The sequence below is a fragment of the Aspergillus tanneri genome (genome assembly GCF_003426965.1).
Source record: "Aspergillus tanneri strain NIH1004 chromosome Unknown AapTan_10_pilon_pilon_pilon, whole genome shotgun sequence".
Classification (NCBI taxonomy): Eukaryota; Fungi; Ascomycota; class Eurotiomycetes; order Eurotiales; family Aspergillaceae; genus Aspergillus; species Aspergillus tanneri.
The window spans coordinates 312,087-329,047 of NW_022984637.1; the positions used below are offsets into that span (position 1 = coordinate 312,087).

Below are 16,961 nucleotides of genomic sequence, written 5' to 3' on the forward strand. Positions count from 1 at the left end.
TTTATCAGTTCTAATTTGTACAGTGGAATCGGGATTTAGACGGCTTGCGTAGAACTTACCAGCCCTTATGCACATTATCAGCCTTTAGATCCATGGCCACGGGATTACGGAGAACGGAGCCCTGACAAGATAAAGGAGAAAGGGACACACAAAAAAAAAAGGCGTCTAATAGTCCCATTGTTTTTAACCCGGCCCTCTCTCCATCATGTGTCTCTGATCTCCATTCCTTCATATCTGTCGACCGGGATGCCTCCTTTTAACCTGGTGGCGAGAGCGAACCCTGCTGAAGAGTCGACAATTGAGTCGTGGACTTTGTATGCGGTTGGTGTTGCTGCCACAGTGCTCAGGACGTATTCGCGAGCAAGGACAGTGGGATTTCGACATCTCCAAGCTGACGATTACCTTGTCTGGGTCGGAATTGTTCGTGTCCCCCTCCCCAGCAGGACCACCCGGGATTCTCGCTGATACCAGCTCCTTGCAGTTGTTCTACACTGCGCAGACAGCTCTTGCCTACAGCGTCGGCAATGCAGCCCATGGCCTCGCCAACAATAGCATGACAGACGCGCAGCGTGCTGCATTGTCGCCCGACGATGCGGAATATCGATTCCGGTATGTCTTGCCAGGTAGACCCTCACGCGGAATGCTAACGGTGGGCATATGTAGGGTGATTGGGTCCAAGATCCAGTTGGCTGGTTGGACGACTTATTCGGCATTGATCTGGTCGCTCAAGCTATCCGTGTTGGCCTTCTACGTTCGACTTACGGTATGTATTTCCACCGTGGACCTCCGATAGAAATAAATCACGAGGGGGAAACTGACACCCCGTAAGGAAGGTCTTGGTCGAAGTTATCGCATGCGCATCTACATTGGATTTGCCCTGGTCCTCGGAACATTCGTCGCGAGCATCATCGCCGTCCTGGCGTCATGTCGGCCATTCCACAAATACTGGCAGATCAATCCCAACCCAGGCAGCATGTCTCCCCTGTCCACATCCCTCATATCCCTGCTAACAAGCCTGCTTCTAGATGTCTGTCAGCCTGCCGTGTCAAAGCCGATTGTTTGGGTTTCCTTCGCTGCAAACGTCTCGACCGATATCTACCTGATCTTCATACCCCTTCCTATGCTCTGGCAGTCAAAACTGAGGCTCTTGAAAAAGATTGCCTCGAGCATCATCCTCGGTTCCGGCATCTTTGTTCTTGTTTGCGCGACCCTCAAGACGGCTTTCGTCCTAGTGGTGAGTCTGACAGCCTCCTTGTGCCTACCGTCTTCCTCTGACGCTTGCTTCGTAGGACGAGGACAATGGTGCCCAGCAAGCCGGAGCCTGGGGCACGCGAGAGACATTTGTAATGCTTATCACGACGAATCTTCCCATGATGTTCCATCTCTTCCGATCCTGGCTCGCTCTTCTCTTTGGTCGTCCGTTTAATTCGTCCCAAAAGACGTCCAAATCACCGTATGGGTTCCGCAGTATCGGGGGTGGTGGCGGGGGCGGTGATTCCTCCAGCCGGAATCGCCGCGGACCGCCGACTGCGAATCCCATCACCGTCAACATGACCTTCACTGAGAGCGAGGAACGGATGATGGATGGTGTGAAGATGCAGACCCTGAAGGAATACCCCCAGCCCATCGCTGAACCCGTGTCCCCCACTGGGATTGTCGTTTCCAACGAGGTCGAGGTCACCCACGAGAGTCGAAGCAGCCACACAAGCAAACAGGAACTGCGGGATGTGCGTGAGGCGTGGTAACCTCTGATGGAGTTTGAGTTAATGTTCTACAGAACGATTACCCTAGTCTTCGTACAGTTTATCCTTATCCACGATGAGCCACGTGACCATCTTGCGGAGTGGTCTAGATTTCTACCTACTGTGTGGTTGTCCCGTTCGGCTCCCAAATACCGAGTGATTGAGATGACTACAGTTTTCCTTTCATTTCAGGCAGAACGTTTATCCTGAGCTGCAATCAACACGTGGGTATCATCAGTCAGTCGCTTATTAATATCTCGTATCAGGGTCGGGAATAAGCACTAATACGAAGTGGCATGTCGGATGCTGCTTATGAACCCTGCTAGCTGTATACGACTCGTATCTATAATAAGTCCACCCATCTACCAGGAAAATACGGGTTGATCGGCTCTCCTACTGCAACCAAGCGACTACACAACATACTACTGTATCGAATAAAATGGATGCGTCAGCCTCCATTCAGCTCACCCAGACGTTTCACCACTCCACCGCCACGCATAGCTACCAGATTCGCTGGACATCTCTTGGCGATGCCTCTCATCCGCCCCTGATCTTTGTGCACGGCACACCCTGGTCGTCGCGCGTCTGGCACGTCTACGCCCAATCCCTCGCGCGATATTTCCACGTCTACCTCTTCGATAACCCGGGATTCGGCGAGAGTCCCCTTGGTCGTCCTGTTTCAGGCAAGGAGGCCGAAATAAGCAGGGAGGTAGCACTAGATGCCGATCTGGCGCAGCAGTCGGAGGTATTTGGGGCGCTGTATAAATTCTGGGCGCGGGAGTGGCGACAGAACGCGGCGCATGTGGTCGCACACGACTATGGGGGACTTATGAGCTTGCGGGCACATATCCTGCATGGCTGCGAGTACGCGAGTCTGTGTCTGATTAATGTCGTTGCGTTGGGCCCGTTTGGACAGCCTTTGTTCCGGTTGGTGGCCGAAAACGAGGACGTGTTTACAGCGATGACCGGACCCGTGTTTGAAGGGATGGTGGAGGCTTACATTCGGGACGCGGCATATCGAGAGCTAAATAAGGAGACGATGACGATGTTGAAGCGTCCATGGATAGCCAGTGAGGAGGGGAGAAGAGGGTTTGTACGGCAGATGGTGCAGGCGAACAGTCGCAGCACGGAAGAGGTGGAAGGGGAGTATCAAGAGGTGGGGAAGAAGATGCCGGTCAGAGTGATCTGGGGGACAGAGGATCGATGGATTCCTGTGGAGACTGCAGAAAGATTGAAGAATATATTGAATGCCCGGGACGTCGTGCTGATTGGAGGAGCAGGACACCTGGTGATGTACGATCAGGAGGGGAGATTAGGAGTCGAGCTGGGTTGGTGGTTGAACAGTGTTAGCCATTAATATAATTTACCCTTTATGTTTCGTACCTAATATAAATATAGTTAAGTGTATATGTTTATCTAAACTCCCTGGGCCCAGGGGGCTAGTGGCACAGCGCGATACGTCGTCATTAGTCTAAAGAAATTAATCAAAGAATGGCGACTGGCAGCTCCTGCGAAACACCTCGTACTCTGGCGCTGAGGCATATGTAAAAGTCCTCGAAGTGAGATAAACTACCTGGTCAGCGTCCCGTGGTCCAAGGTGAGGAAGGCCAATGAGGTCGTGCTTGCCAGGGAGATGAATGGAGAACCACTGCCAAAAGATCCATGGATACCCCGTACAGGTGGCAGTCCTCGGTTATATCGGGGCATGAAGCGTCAAGAGGCTATATCGCATCAAAGCAATTGAGAATCCGTAGCTGGCTCCGTTAAGCAAGGAGTGTCTGTATTTCAATCAACAGATTGGAAAACCAACGGCCAACTGACGGCATTCAAATCTAGGAGATGGCCATAAGTTCCGCCATTACGACTCCTTGGAACAGGCAAGTAATCATCCATGATGGAAAGATCTACTACGAGGGCTGGGCCTATTCTGGACGTGGTCACTGGCCAGAACGGGTTGAACTTTCCGCCGATGGAGGCCATACTTGGTATGATGTACCCCCCAAGCGGCTGTCGAAGAACGGCCGTTGGATGTAGCACACCTGGGAGACTGACCTTCCCTGCGATGTCGAGAGTTGGATTGAGATCGTTTGTAGGTGTTCGATAACGCAATAAACACTCAACGGCTCGATGACCCAGCAGCGTGGAATTCGGATCTGCGCGTCACCAGCTCTGCTCATCATATCAGCACCTATAGTATCACTAAGAGCCATCCGATCACTCGCCAACGTTTGGAGAAGATAGCAAGTATGGCTATGGAGGAATACCAAGAGAACTGCTATATCGTACCCAACTATCTGGGCGCTACCAGAGAGGAATCTCGCCATCACTCTGCCGCAGTCATGCACCGCCTAGCATCGCCGTTGCTCGTAGCCAATTCGGTGGGATCGACGGCCAAGTTGTTCGCGGCACCATTCACCATCTGGATCGCGTCGGCCGCAGCACGATGTATCAGGCGCTAACCCTGGCGCAGGTGCTCCGAAAAGGGCCGCATCAGCGTTGGGACCCTGACATGGCGGACATGACGATGCATCAGAAGTGGCGACGACGGGGGAGGAAGAACAGGTGGAATGCTGGACTGGTGACTAGGGGGTTGTGGAAATGAATCTGAATATGGCGTTAGGTGTGCAATAGATATTGAGTGAGTATTTTCAATACTATTATGACAACAGCCGAGAGGACTATCTATGGTGCTATCTAGTTACGCCTTGCCACCACTGGCTGCCGTCAACATGGTCTTCCATTTCAAGTCGTCGACAATATCTGCGTGGGTGGCCACCTTGATATTCAGGGCGTTTTTCAGCTGCTCGGTGGTGCTTGCATACAGCATGCACAGCTGTTATCATTAGCCTTTATTGTAAATTAGATCCGAGAATATAATACATACCTTCATCGATGCATTTTCTGGCACCCACGTAACGAAGACAGTTCGAGCTCTACTTATCGTCAGTAGATATCAAACAACCGACCCTCTGGCCTCACCTCTTATCCTCCAAAAGGTCATACTCCACGTCGTATACCCCGTATCTTGGAAGTGATTGTCCTTGACTGTCCACCGCCGAGTAATCTTCTGGCGAAAGACCTCGTATTCTGGCTCAGATGAGGCCTCCTCGACCACCACCGTCCTCTCGTCGTCGGTGGTTTTGAAGATCACGAAGTTGAGCTTGTTGCGACTGCGTACATTGTACAGGTCTCGAAATACGTGAAGGCATTCGTCGGCAATAGTGACGCTGTCCAAGTAAATATTAACTGGATATTCTACAGCCGAAGGTGACGTACCCTGAAAGAAGCTGTACTGCCTGGTTAGTACTGCGTTTGTTTTGTGAGGAAATAAAAGTGCACCGGCATTTCTCGTGTATTTTAGGTCTGTACTTCGAAGGCTGTGATCTCGTCTACTTCCCGACATCCAGACGGATGGGAGTTCTTTTATAGACCTCCAGGAAGGCAACGACGTTTAGGAATGATATAATCTTTGATAACACATTGAAAGATAAAGAAGAAAATAGAAAGAAGAACGCGTCACTCTCAGTCAGCCATTTTCTGAAGACTATACCAAGCATTGTCAGCCTCAGGCTGAAGTGTATCGGTTAGCGGATCTGCTCTTTATGATGATGGGTGATTTAGGCGACCTATCCTAAGCTAATGGTAGAACAGGAAAATTATTGATAGATCAGTTGTGAGTTGTTTGATTTACTTAAGTCTACGTATGGCATCCTTGTGCTGTAACTGGGCAGCCAACCCACAAATCTATATGTTAGTCTGACCAACTCCGTTCTGAGATTTCGGCTACCTATTTGTACGCTTTGCCTTCGCCTCCGACTTGCGAGCCATGGTAAGTGCTTGAGAGCGGCGACCACGAACTGTAGCTCGTCATAGTTGGAACCAAAACGTCTCTTTTCCATTTAACCTCCCTCTATGCCTTATCGAAGGGAAGTACTACTGCGATGGAACATTAGGCAAGATTCCCTGCAAATGGGATGTCCAGTCAGCCCTTCAATCTTTCTTCCCTATGCTACTATACAATGTGAGTGCTTTATGCATTAAAGCACAACCATACATTTTACGAGCTCACAAATCCCAAAAACCGCTTGGTCAGAACGTATCGGAAGTGGTACTACAGGACTAATCCCAGCCAGAAGCATCGGGGCCAAATACCATATCACCGTGTAGTATTAGCAGTGAGTAATTTAATTCCCCGGTACTACTTCATATAGGGAGGAAGAGGACAAGCCTCTCAAAATCGGCCCTCTAATGCCCTGGAAATCCTATATGTCGGAGAAATTACCCGGTGTGGGTAATTATGTCGGACAGACAATCGAATATCCAGTTGGTTTCTACTGAGGTAAGAAATCCACAATAAATCGAAGGACCCTGGGACTGTCGCCGAGTTGTACGGCCAGGCTTGTCAGCAGGTGAGGCTGGTAAACCAGAGCAGCGACTAGGAGGCGTTCCTGCTATTCGTCCGGTAGTTGCCATTAAAGTACAGTCAAATTATATTACTATTCCATATGTAAAAGAGCAGCCAGTTCGTCTCAAACGGTTGAACCACCCGGACATATCTGCCAAGGAGAGATACGAATATGGTCAATATAAATTTACGCATGATAATACCAAACTAAACTCACAAAAGGCCATGGTGCTTTTAATTCCTGAACGGTATTCTGTCATGCAGTAAATGCTTAAAAAGCCATCGACGGAGAAACGTTGCCTCCCACAGAGCATCTCCTGGTGGAGCGGTCTGGAGTTTACCTCAGAGATCCCTTTGGCAGGGAGGAGGATCTTCAAGCAGTTACGGATCTCGTTTACAGTCTTTACAGCGGAGAGGTGCATATGAATCATCAGGTAAGGCTCATTGCAAATGACTTGGGAGCCTCGTTCGAATATCCACGACCTTGAAGTGTAATAGTACAGCGTCAGCTTCTCTCCCTCAACCAGCCTGCTGACCTTCCAACAACTTGTCATTTAGCTAGCAAGGTTGCATTAATCTCACCTGCGATTATTTACCACTAGTCTCTTAAATTAAAGAAGAGTTGGAAAGCTCAGTAATTCTATCCAGGTCTTCTATCCCACGAATGTCACCGTACAAACACTATATATATACCATACATTATTCAAACATACTCCTATGTGGAAGCCCGCGAACCCATCTGTGGATAATTTTTTGCCTTTCTTTTCCTGCTGCTATTTGTCGATGCAGAACCTGCCAAATACGGCCTAATAGACTGAGACAAAGTGCGACTGATTGAGGAATAGTCTTGAGTTCGACGGTGCTCGGGAATTGCTTGCAGCACACACCGTGAATTCATGCCAGGAGGTCTGTTGTTCTCCCTGCACCAGGTGCATTGCTTTCCATTTATCCGCTTCTCAGGATCTGCCTTGTTATTCAGAAGCTCTTCCACCTTTTTGAGGCTTTGTAGCTGCACAGCGAAATGGAGCGGCGGCAACCCGGTTTTACCATGAGGACAGTCCTTATCCGCTCCGGTACATATCAACATAGCAAGCAATCCATCTTGCCAGTGAATCACAGCTTGATGTAATGGCGTATTCCCTTCGCGGTCAAGGATATTCTTGTCCGCTTCCGGTAACAGGCAGAGCATTTCTACCGATTCCTTGTGACCAAACTTGATGGCCTCATGCAAGGCAGGTTCGAAATCTGACTCCAGGGTGGGGATTTCATTCGCGAGACGAGGGTCATGCTGGCAGAACTCGTGGATAAAACGCAATCTGCCTTCCCTTGCTGCCTTTGATAGCGCCGGGAAGCCGTAAATTGTCGTAAGCGGTCGTCCTTTTTCATGTACGCATAAGAACTCCTGGATGAGGCGTATCGCCATCTCCTCTTCGGATGGAGGCATTTCCATAATATATTCGAGCGGCGCCTTACCAGCCCTGTCCTTGCAATTAGCTGTTGCCCTCAGTGATAATAGTAGACGCACGATCTCCGTGTTCAGGGACTTCACAGCATAGTGGAGGGGCGTTTGTTTGTTTTTATCCTTAGTATTGACGACGGGGGGCATCTTTTGCGCCAACAGTCGGACTATATCGCCACGGGATGAGTCCACGGCATAGTGCATCGGTGTCTTTCCATCCTTGTCGCGCATACATGGGGACGCATTCACATTAAGTAGCAGCTGGATGATTTCCTGGCTATCTGCTTGGACGGCGAGATGTAGTGGTGTCTTCCCGTTTTCGTCTGGACACTCAACGAATGCCCCTTCCTCAAGAAATAACCTCACCAGCTCACACCTTCTGGCCTTTACTGCGTAATGCAGCGGCGTCTCCTGATTGAGGTTTGTATTTCTCACGAGACTCCCCATTTTAGCGAGGAGTAATTTGGATACTTCAACTAGGCCCTTCATGGCCGCGAGATGCAGCTCTGTGTTTCCATTCTTGTCTGCGATGCCTGGTTGATGCTGCAATAAGAAAACCTCTTCGATAATCTCTTTACGACCACCTTGGATAGCAACATGCAATAAGGATTCCCCTGCGTCGGTTAGAGTCGCAACACTCGCACCCGCATCGACAAGCACACGAATTGCATGCATGTGGCCGGATCTCACGGCTCTCATCAGCGGTGTATATCCTTTGCAGAGATGCGAGGTACTTCTGGCCTCCTTGTTGGCATTTCTGACCAGGAGAAGCATGATGGTTGAGGTATGACCGGCTCCAGCGGCAGATAGGAGCGCGGTATTGCCATACGCAGTTGGCATATCAATCTCCGCACCTCGGTCTAGGAGTGTTTCAACTATCCGGTCATACCCAGATCGGGCTGCCAGACACAACGGCAAATCATTTTCACAGGGTTGATTCACTTCCGCACCCAGATCAAGGAGAAGATTGACGCTGTCCACGGAGTTTAGCTTGATGGCTCGCAACAGGTAACCTGATCGTTTTTCGGGGGCCTCGCGTTCAGTAATCCAGATCGTTTTCAGGGTGTTGTAAATCCTCGTACGCTCCTCCGTGCGAGCATTTTCCATTGCCATTTGAAGATAGTATTGTTCGTTTGGGGAAATGCTAGAAGATTGGAGAGGAGGGCCGGGAATAGGCGGAAGTTCGTCGTTAATATCCCCATCAGCGATGCTGCTTGGCGGAGTCGCATAGGTAGATGATGGATAGTCAGGATCTACTTCCATGTACCCTTGTGTATCTGGCACCTCGTCCCACTGCTGTGCTTCGAACCTCATCTGTGCTTCCAACTCCCGCTGTACATCGTTTTTCTGTTTGTCGAATACTCTTTGGAGGCAGGACACATCGGAGATAGGGCTGGGACTAGAGGTAGTAGGGCTCTGTCAGCATAATGAATGGACTCCATGCGTCCGAGATGAGAACGTACGTGACTGGGCCCAAAGCGGCATTCAGTTCTTGAAGATTCAGAGTATACTGCTGGAGAGTCTCGACGAGTCGAGTCCATGAGCTGCAAACAAACCGTTTCCCCTTACTGCTGCACCTGTAGAGTTGTAAACGCTGTTCGAATAGATTGACGGCCCAGGTACAACCCAGGACGACGGAGGTGAAGAGAGCATTGGGAGGTGGGCGCTGTGCCCGCGGTCGCAGAACGTGTCGAAGTAGATGTTTTATCTCGACGTCCAACTCGACAAGCACGGCGAGAGTCTTGTCTTGGGATGTGCTGAGATCATCCTGGAACTGGGTCTCAGACGTCAGCACGGTGGCCCTTGCACAGTTGTGCAACAGTGTCTGAGTGTACGGGAGAAGCTTGTCCCTCAATGACGCAGACATGGTAGCAAAGGAATTAGTCACAGACGAACTCCCTCAACAAAATAAAAAAGATGAATAAATGGTGATCCATCACTTAGCGGGTAGATCTCCCGCTATGTATAAAATTAGCCTCGCACCCAGTGGGGATAACATATCCTCATATAGAGTCTAAACCCATTTCAATCCTAAAAATTTTTCCGTCCTTTAGGTTTCCTTCGCTATTGTCATTGCCTAAGAAAAACCGAGCCTCATGTGTGAATGAGACGTGTGGTGGTCGTTGATACGCTGCCTCGCAGAAGGTCCGTCAGTCGGCCGCCACCGCGTACGTCGGCCCAATGAGACTGTGGCTGCAACGCGTCGACGCGAGGCCTCATTTGCTCGAAATATCAAATCTTGTACGATTGGTGCGGAATAGCTGGGGGGTTCCCTGTATCTTGGGCCACAGAGGAAAGACCCAAGGTGAAACGAGGACCTAATCGAGAGCCCGACCAGTGTAGAGATGTCAGCTCACCGATCTCTAAAAGGAGAGGCTCCCATGACGAGGATATTCGTCTGCTCACCAGATGGCTGCACTGCCACCCAATGAGGGGCAATGAAGATAGGCTGACTTTGCTGGTGTAAGATATGCCACTCCGGACTATAGAGCCTATTGGACTTGATCATATCCCGAAAATCCATTTTTAGGGATGTTTTTGATGTGTTCAGATTCACGGAGGGGGAGGGGCAGATCTGCAAAATTCCCCTCCCCCGCAGCGGTCTACCACAATGGGATAGCCCGATCTGGCAAGGGTTGACTGGTCATTTCTTCCCCTGCGTCAAAACACTACCGACCTTAGCTTACCTTTGCTCATTCCTTTCCACGACACATATGCATCCCATTGTCTTTTGTTTTCTGCCCCTTTGTGCCAGTTGAATGATCTCCGAATTCCAGTCATGATCAGAAATAGTGCACACCACTACAGATTGAAGCTGCTTAGTTCCCAGCAGCTAATCTTCAAGCACAGACGACACATCGGTACTCAACCTCCAGATTGATATTACGAGGTTCATTGAAGAGGAAAGGATACCTTTCTACGGACCCGATCGGTTCTATCCAGTCAATGTAGGCGAGCTTCTAAGAAATTCCAGGCCCTTCTGGAGTGCATCCACCCATGCATATGCCAATCCATGCGCTGCGAATGCGACCTAGGTCCAGTAAACTCAAAATTAGTGAGCATGGGTAGCTGTGAGTGGTGTCTCCAGCCCGGAAATCTTCTTGGAGGGATCAGAAGAAAATTTTAGTGGACGAAACTAACAGCTTTTTCTTCGGTTTTTTGTGCGCAATGCTGCAGTGGATTCCGGAGGAGAGAATGAAGTCGAAAGAATTATTGGAATACTCGTGACTGTATAACTCTTTATAGTAGGGATATTTTAAGTAGACCAATGACGTCCCCAAGGTAGTAAAGATCATGCGTTGATCCACGGATAGGAATACATACAGAAAGAGATACGAAATAAAACCACATCAAGGTAATAAGTTAACTGTTGAAATTAAAATAGTTCGTCAGGCTGGAAGACTATATAATGAGAAGAGAAATGGCTTAGGCTATTGTAAAATTGAGCGCACCTAGCATCTGCGATCCTGCGTAATAATATCTTGGGTTTACACACCGACAATCCAGAATCCACAAATGCGTAACGTTCTCATGGATTCTGGGATTGTGGCTTTTCCATGAATGCCTGATCTCACTGTTACCTAATCGGGTGGTTGTTGAAAGCAGGGATTCCTAGCATACATATATTCTAGTCTAATAATCAAACTGCCTAAAATGTTACATATAAGAGAAATATACACAACTCTATAGTCAATATTTTTATATCTAGTTTAACTCAAAAACCGTAAAGCATGCTAGTAGTTGGAAGATATTAAAAGCTATCCCTGATATTGATTCCTGTATTCATTGTCCAACTAATATGGCCTGTATATACTATGCTATAACCACCACAAAATTTATATTATGGAATAGAATTCTTCTATATACCTATAATTTATATATTCTATGTGCTAGGCTGTGAAGCCTACAGTCCCTAATTATTGATTCAGACCATGACATCACACCTCAGCCACTATCATCAGTTGCAAGGGGAGTTCAAAACTAGTACATCCACAAGGTCTCTCAATAACGCTAGACAAGTATGCATCACCTGCAATCCATTCAACAACTATCGAGTGATCGAGATGGGAAATTCCAGCCGCCGATGAAGTCGGGCTATAATCTCCAGATATTCGGGTTCGTTCTCCGGAGTCAGGATCCCATGTCGAATGAAAAAATCCACCAAGACAATGGCACTGTTGGGCTTGAACTCTCCTCGCTTCAACGCATCCCCCACCTCATCGACACTCCACAGATGGAACTCGTCCACCTCCGAATCACCCGGTTGTGGTATAGTATCAGCATCTAACAGCAGCTCGTAGACGTATTCGACTTCGGGCTGCAACAGACCATCGTCCCCTCCTGCCTGGGTTCCTCGCACACGGTAATAAGACAAACAACCGACGGATCGGAGGCCCCGGCACAGCACAGATTCTGGCAACGAGGCCTCTTCCACCGCTTCCTGGACAACAGCGCGATAGGGTGACTGGCCGGTCCCCAGACCACCAGCTGCTGTGTTATCCAGCATACCGGGGTATGTCTGTTTCGAGCGAGACCGTCGACCAATCCAGATGCGAAGACCGCGATCTTCCTGGACATAGCAGGTCAATTGAACACCGTAGGTGACGATGCCAAAGAGAGCGCTTGCCGACCGTTCGATCTCGAGTAGCACCTCTCCTCCAGGGCCGTAGACGGGGAATGTTTCATTGCGCCATCCATGTAGGATGGCAAAATGATCGGTGTGCGCCATCTGGTGCATGGTCGTGGCGAGCAACTCGCTGCGCACGCGGGCGGACTCAGGGAATCCAGATCCTAGCACGGCTGTTTTCGCTGTATGATCGATGGACCAACAAGCAGGCCACTTGAATTTGTGGATAATACTGGCAGGGATGTGTCCGACCGTTGCATGGCATCCGCTGACGCGAAAGGCGTAGAATTGCTGTCGGGCGGCATGGTACGCTTCCGGGTTGTCTTGGTGGTAGGGGAAACTGGGATTGTTAGTTCAAGAAAAGGAATCAGGCAAGAAAACAGACTTGTCGCATTGGCGCACGATAGCCAGGTAGGATAAGGACATGGCGCGATGAAGTGAGAGGATGAGAAGCGCCAGAAAAGGAATACTGTGTACAAAAATAAATTGTGCAACTCCGGTTATGCAATATCTGACTCATCTCACCAAAATAACTAGTTAATGAAGCTAACTATTCACATCCACCCATCCATCCATCCATGCATCCAACTATCGCGTTTTCTTCTCCTCAGAATCCACAGTGCTGGCAGTGCTCGAAATTCCATGCATCACCACTGTGTCCTCGTCCTCGTCCGCGTCGTATTCAGCTCGTACACGTGCCCAGCCTCGCTCCTGCATAGAATCTCGGATGCGGCGGTTGACCTCGCCCAGGTCCTCTTTGGATGCGACGGTCAAAGGTTTGAGCAAGGAGTCTTGTAGAGAGAGTCCCTGACTCTGTGACCGGCTGCGGTTGCTCCTCGTGCGGCTACGGTTACGGCTTTCCGGTTGACTGGGTGGCATGCTCTTCAAGTACGATCGGTAAGCACCGTCATCCGGCGAGTGGCCATGCGGCACCAGTTTCTCCGTTTCGAAGTCCGGGAAGATCTCCGGCGCGAAAGTGTCAATGGTATCCACCACGCGGGCGGACAGCTCCTGGCGCTGGGCGCGAAGTTGCACCAGGGAGTTGCCGGATCTCGGGCTCAGCGCCACCACCAGCGGTGGCAGCGACTTCAACACGTCTATACCGATCTCGCCGATGCGAAGGCCCGCAAAGGAGACGGCGATCATCAATCCGAAGAAGAAAATGGCGAAAATGGGTAGGGAAACACGGTCGGGGATATATGTTCTGGCGTTTATCCACCACGGGGCGAGGGTGGCGTAGTAACCTCTATGGCGACAGTAATTCAGCCAGAAGGTCCCGATCGCTGTATACCAAGTGTACAGAGCAGGGGCCAGGCCCATGGTGACGAGGATTTTCCAGGATCCGACGACGTCGCGTCCCTCTAGCTTCACGACGGAGCCGGCGAGTGCCTTGCGCTGCTTGCGGACGGAGATAATCTTGGTGGTGACAAAGACGGGCCAGAATAGGGCAACGGATGGCAGAGTGCCCACGGCCAAAGTGAGCAGTTCGCCAATACGATAGAGCAAAGTGCCCAGCACCATCCACCAGGGGTGGTGCTGGACGTCTCCCCATTCCACCTGGTGGTCGCGGATGCCCAAGGCACGCAACCGGCCATTGTAGTCAGATACGGCCTTCTTCAACTGCACAACCTTGCGCTCATCCTTGAACTGTGTGTACCCTTTTAGCAGGCGACGGTTCAGCTCGATGACCAGCGGCAGGGGTAGCTTCATGCGCAGCGGCTTGTACAGGCGACGGGTGGCCTGGATGAGCGCCAGTGTTTCGTAGTCGGGTGCCTGCTGCGTCACAGCTTCCAGGGCTTCCTGGATCGTCTCCAGTAGCGATCCCACGGCATTACGCTTTGCCTTCCCGCCGGCCTTGAAGGCCTCGATCTGGTCAGGGTGCACGTGGACGGGGTTCCCAAACTCGACAACGGCACGCGAGCGAAACTTGTTCGGGTGGAAGTAGTTCATACCACAAGGGATGATAGATAGGCCACAATCTGGGTCACGAGCCAATGCTCCTAGGGCGATAATAGCGGCGCCTGCTTTCAAGGGCAACAGGCTGGGTCGGTCATGGCTGCCGCCCTCGGGGAAGATGCCGATGCAGCCACCAGAGCACAGCTCACTGTAGACCGCATCGAACATTTTACTCTGGTCGATATGTGGCGCCACCTTGAAGGTGATACCGTCACGTAGCGCTCGGTAGTGCGGGTGGTCGGGCTCGTAGGCTGGAAATGGCTGGCGCAGGCGCAATTCGTGGGGGCCCACGATGTCGGCGATGGCCTGCTGATCTGGACTGGTCCTACCGACGCGCGGCAGGACGATGGCACCGCCCACCATAAAGAGGTCGGAGGTGAAGTCGACATCTCGACCGCAGAGGCGCGTGGGGTCTCCTTCCGGGTCGGGCAGGTAGACGAGGCCCGGGCTGGGTTTCACGTTATCCATGGCACGCACGACGGGCAGGGCACCCATACAGCCGGCCATGGTACCGATATAGGGCTCCCGCATAGACTTCTCAGCGGTGAGGAAAGAGATGCGACGGTCGGCATAGTGCTTGAGGATGCGCAGCAACAGGATAGAATCGACAAACTGATTGGCATGAGGGGCAGCGATGATGATGACGGGGCCCTTCTTGGGGATGCGCCAGGCACCGCGAGCGTAGATCTCGCGGAAGAAGATGTCGAGGCAAAATGTGAAGACCCAGACCCCTAGGTCATAGAGCCAGGGGATCATGTACCGACGGGCCATGGTGAAGCTATTCACATGGAAGAGTTTATTTACTGTTTTAATTTGCGAAAATAGGATCGGCTCGGAAGAATGTTCTTCCAGTGTCCACTTGAGGAATAACACATATATTTCCAATTCTCGATTTACAGAGAACAGAAAGGTCAGAAGAAGACAGATATAAGAAGTGATTGGTCTTGATTTATTCGGGGATGTATACTGATATACACAGGTTACTATGGCGGACCATGATGATATCACGCCTTGATGTCATGCCGAATATATTCTCACCGAAATATGGTGCTAAATCACTAATAATGGATAGGAGACAGTATTGGAGTGAGATGCATGGGTTCCTAGAAAAAAGCAGAAGAGACACCTGTTCATCGGCTTAATACACTTGCAACTACGGAGTAGTACCCGATGGGCACCATAGCGACATGCAAATGCGCTGATGGAATCAACATTCAGAGGGTGGAATACAATGGATTTCCGAGCAGAATGTCTATCGATTCCGCAATATGGACAGGAAGTGCATCCAATAAGAGAGACGAAGGATAATGTATTATTCAAAAAAGACGCAATGTCACCGATCGGTCATATCGGGCATATCGGATATCGATGAATTTCGGGCCTATCGGGTTGAAGGAACGAGACATAAAGATCAGGTATAAAGCCAAAGACCAAGCAGAGAATACTCAGCCTTTCCAAACTACAAAACTCATACCATGGCCCTCAAGATCCTTATCTGCGGCGGAGGCATTAGCGGCAACGCCCTCGCCTTCTGGCTCTCACAGCGCCACGATGTCACGGTGATCGAGCACTTTCCCTCCCTGCGTTACTCCGGATTGCAACTAGATTTACGAGGACCAGGTATTGAGGTACTACGCCGGATGGGTCTCGAGACTGCCTTTCGCGCGTGCACTGTCCACGAGCAGGGACTGCAACTCGTCGACAGCTGGAATCGCCGCTGGGCATGGTTCGCAGCCAATCGATCCGGCCACGGCCTGCAGAACTTCACTACGGACTTTGAGATCATGCGCGGCGATCTCTGCCGGCTGCTGTACGACGCTTGCCGGGATCGCGTGCGATATATCTTCGGGCACCGCGTGCAACACCTCGAGCAGACAGCGCACAACGTCACTGTGCTCTTCTCCGACGGACAGCAAGATCGTTTCGATTTCGTTGTGGGTGCCGATGGTCTAGGATCACGTACGCGTCGCATGATGCTAGACGCAGACGCTCCGGACCCGTTGCGACCCGTAGGAACCACAGCGGGATACTTCACCATGGCGCGGGAACTCCAGCCGGGCGAGCAATACATGGCCAGCTGCTATCTCGCAACGTAGGGCCGGTTTCTCATGACGCGACGATCTGATCCACACCGCATTCAGACGTATCTAATGTGCCAATCCGACGCGGGACGACTACACTGCGTCGACCGTGGCGATATAGAGAAGGAAAAGGAGGCAATGATGGAGATCTTCCACGGCGCTGGATGGCAGACGGAGGAGATCCTACGCTCCCTAGAGGGGGCGGACGACTTCTACTGTGAGCGTATGGCGCTGGTGCAACTCGACTGCTGGTCTCGTGGGCGTGTTGTGTTGGTCGGTGATGCAGCCTACTGTCCATCTGCCATGACGGGCATGGGCACAACGTGCGGTATCGTGGGGGCATATATTCTGGCGGGTGAGATGTCACGACATAAGGATGCCGATGGGCGGAGTCTCTCTATAGCACTGAAGGCATACGAGGAAACGTTCCGGCCATTTATGGACCAGGTGCAGCATGGGGTGGCAGACGAGAATCGCTTTTGGGAGCGATTCGTGGTGACCCCATGGGGCATCGCCATCATCTACGTGGTCATGGCTATCGTATCGTTCTTTCGATTGAATTTTCTGGGTCAGTTTGTGCTGCGTGAAGGCGTCAAGGGATGGGAGCTACCAGACTATCCGGAGTTGACAGGGGATATTGATCGGTGATTTGTATGATGTCCATGCACAGTAGTGGCGTTTATTGGAGTAT

The 16,961-nt window shown here is 50.8% G+C and overlaps 7 protein-coding genes across 7 annotated transcripts; 4 read left to right on the plus strand and 3 right to left on the minus strand.

Moving 5' to 3' along the window:
• Positions 1–246: 246 nt before the first annotated feature.
• Positions 247–1,745, plus strand: ATNIH1004_001922 (uncharacterized protein; the record flags this gene model as incomplete). The annotated part of the gene is made up of 5 exons (XM_033566617.1): positions 247–420; positions 482–609; positions 664–763; positions 830–1,234; positions 1,290–1,745. 5 exons carry the CDS (start codon positions 247–249, stop codon positions 1,743–1,745), a joined length of 1,263 nt encoding a protein of 420 aa, XP_033420819.1.
• Positions 1,746–2,181: 436 nt separating this feature from the next.
• On the plus strand, positions 2,182–4,201 carry ATNIH1004_001923 (uncharacterized protein; the record flags this gene model as incomplete). The annotated part of the gene is made up of 3 exons (XM_033566618.1): positions 2,182–3,087; positions 3,579–3,734; positions 3,836–4,201. 3 exons carry the CDS (start codon positions 2,182–2,184, stop codon positions 4,199–4,201), a joined length of 1,428 nt encoding a protein of 475 aa, XP_033420820.1.
• Positions 4,202–4,440: 239 nt separating this feature from the next.
• On the minus strand, positions 4,441–9,473 carry ATNIH1004_001924 (uncharacterized protein; the record flags this gene model as incomplete). The annotated part of the gene is made up of 7 exons (XM_033566619.1): positions 4,441–4,575; positions 4,627–4,643; positions 4,746–4,969; positions 5,019–5,029; positions 6,489–6,630; positions 7,035–9,005; positions 9,070–9,473. 7 exons carry the CDS (start codon positions 9,471–9,473, stop codon positions 4,441–4,443), a joined length of 2,904 nt encoding a protein of 967 aa, XP_033420821.1.
• Positions 9,474–11,654: 2,181 nt separating this feature from the next.
• Positions 11,655–12,659, minus strand: ATNIH1004_001925 (uncharacterized protein; the record flags this gene model as incomplete). Its single annotated transcript, XM_033566620.1, has 2 exons — positions 11,655–12,573; positions 12,619–12,659. The coding sequence occupies 2 exons, from the start codon at positions 12,657–12,659 to the stop codon at positions 11,655–11,657; spliced, it is 960 nt and encodes a 319-aa protein (XP_033420822.1).
• A 162-nt stretch (positions 12,660–12,821) lies between these two features.
• On the minus strand, positions 12,822–14,960 carry ATNIH1004_001926 (uncharacterized protein; the record flags this gene model as incomplete). Its single annotated transcript, XM_033566621.1, has 1 exon — positions 12,822–14,960. The coding sequence occupies one exon, from the start codon at positions 14,958–14,960 to the stop codon at positions 12,822–12,824; it is 2,139 nt and encodes a 712-aa protein (XP_033420823.1).
• Positions 14,961–15,664: 704 nt separating this feature from the next.
• ATNIH1004_001927 (FAD-dependent oxidoreductase) lies at positions 15,665–16,285 on the plus strand (the record flags this gene model as incomplete). The annotated part of the gene is made up of 1 exon (XM_033566622.1): positions 15,665–16,285. One exon carries the CDS (start codon positions 15,665–15,667, stop codon positions 16,283–16,285), a length of 621 nt encoding a protein of 206 aa, XP_033420824.1.
• A 54-nt stretch (positions 16,286–16,339) lies between these two features.
• Positions 16,340–16,918, plus strand: ATNIH1004_001928 (putative FAD-binding monooxygenase; the record flags this gene model as incomplete). Its single annotated transcript, XM_033566623.1, has 1 exon — positions 16,340–16,918. The coding sequence occupies one exon, from the start codon at positions 16,340–16,342 to the stop codon at positions 16,916–16,918; it is 579 nt and encodes a 192-aa protein (XP_033420825.1).
• Between the last annotated feature and the right edge of the window lie 43 nt (positions 16,919–16,961).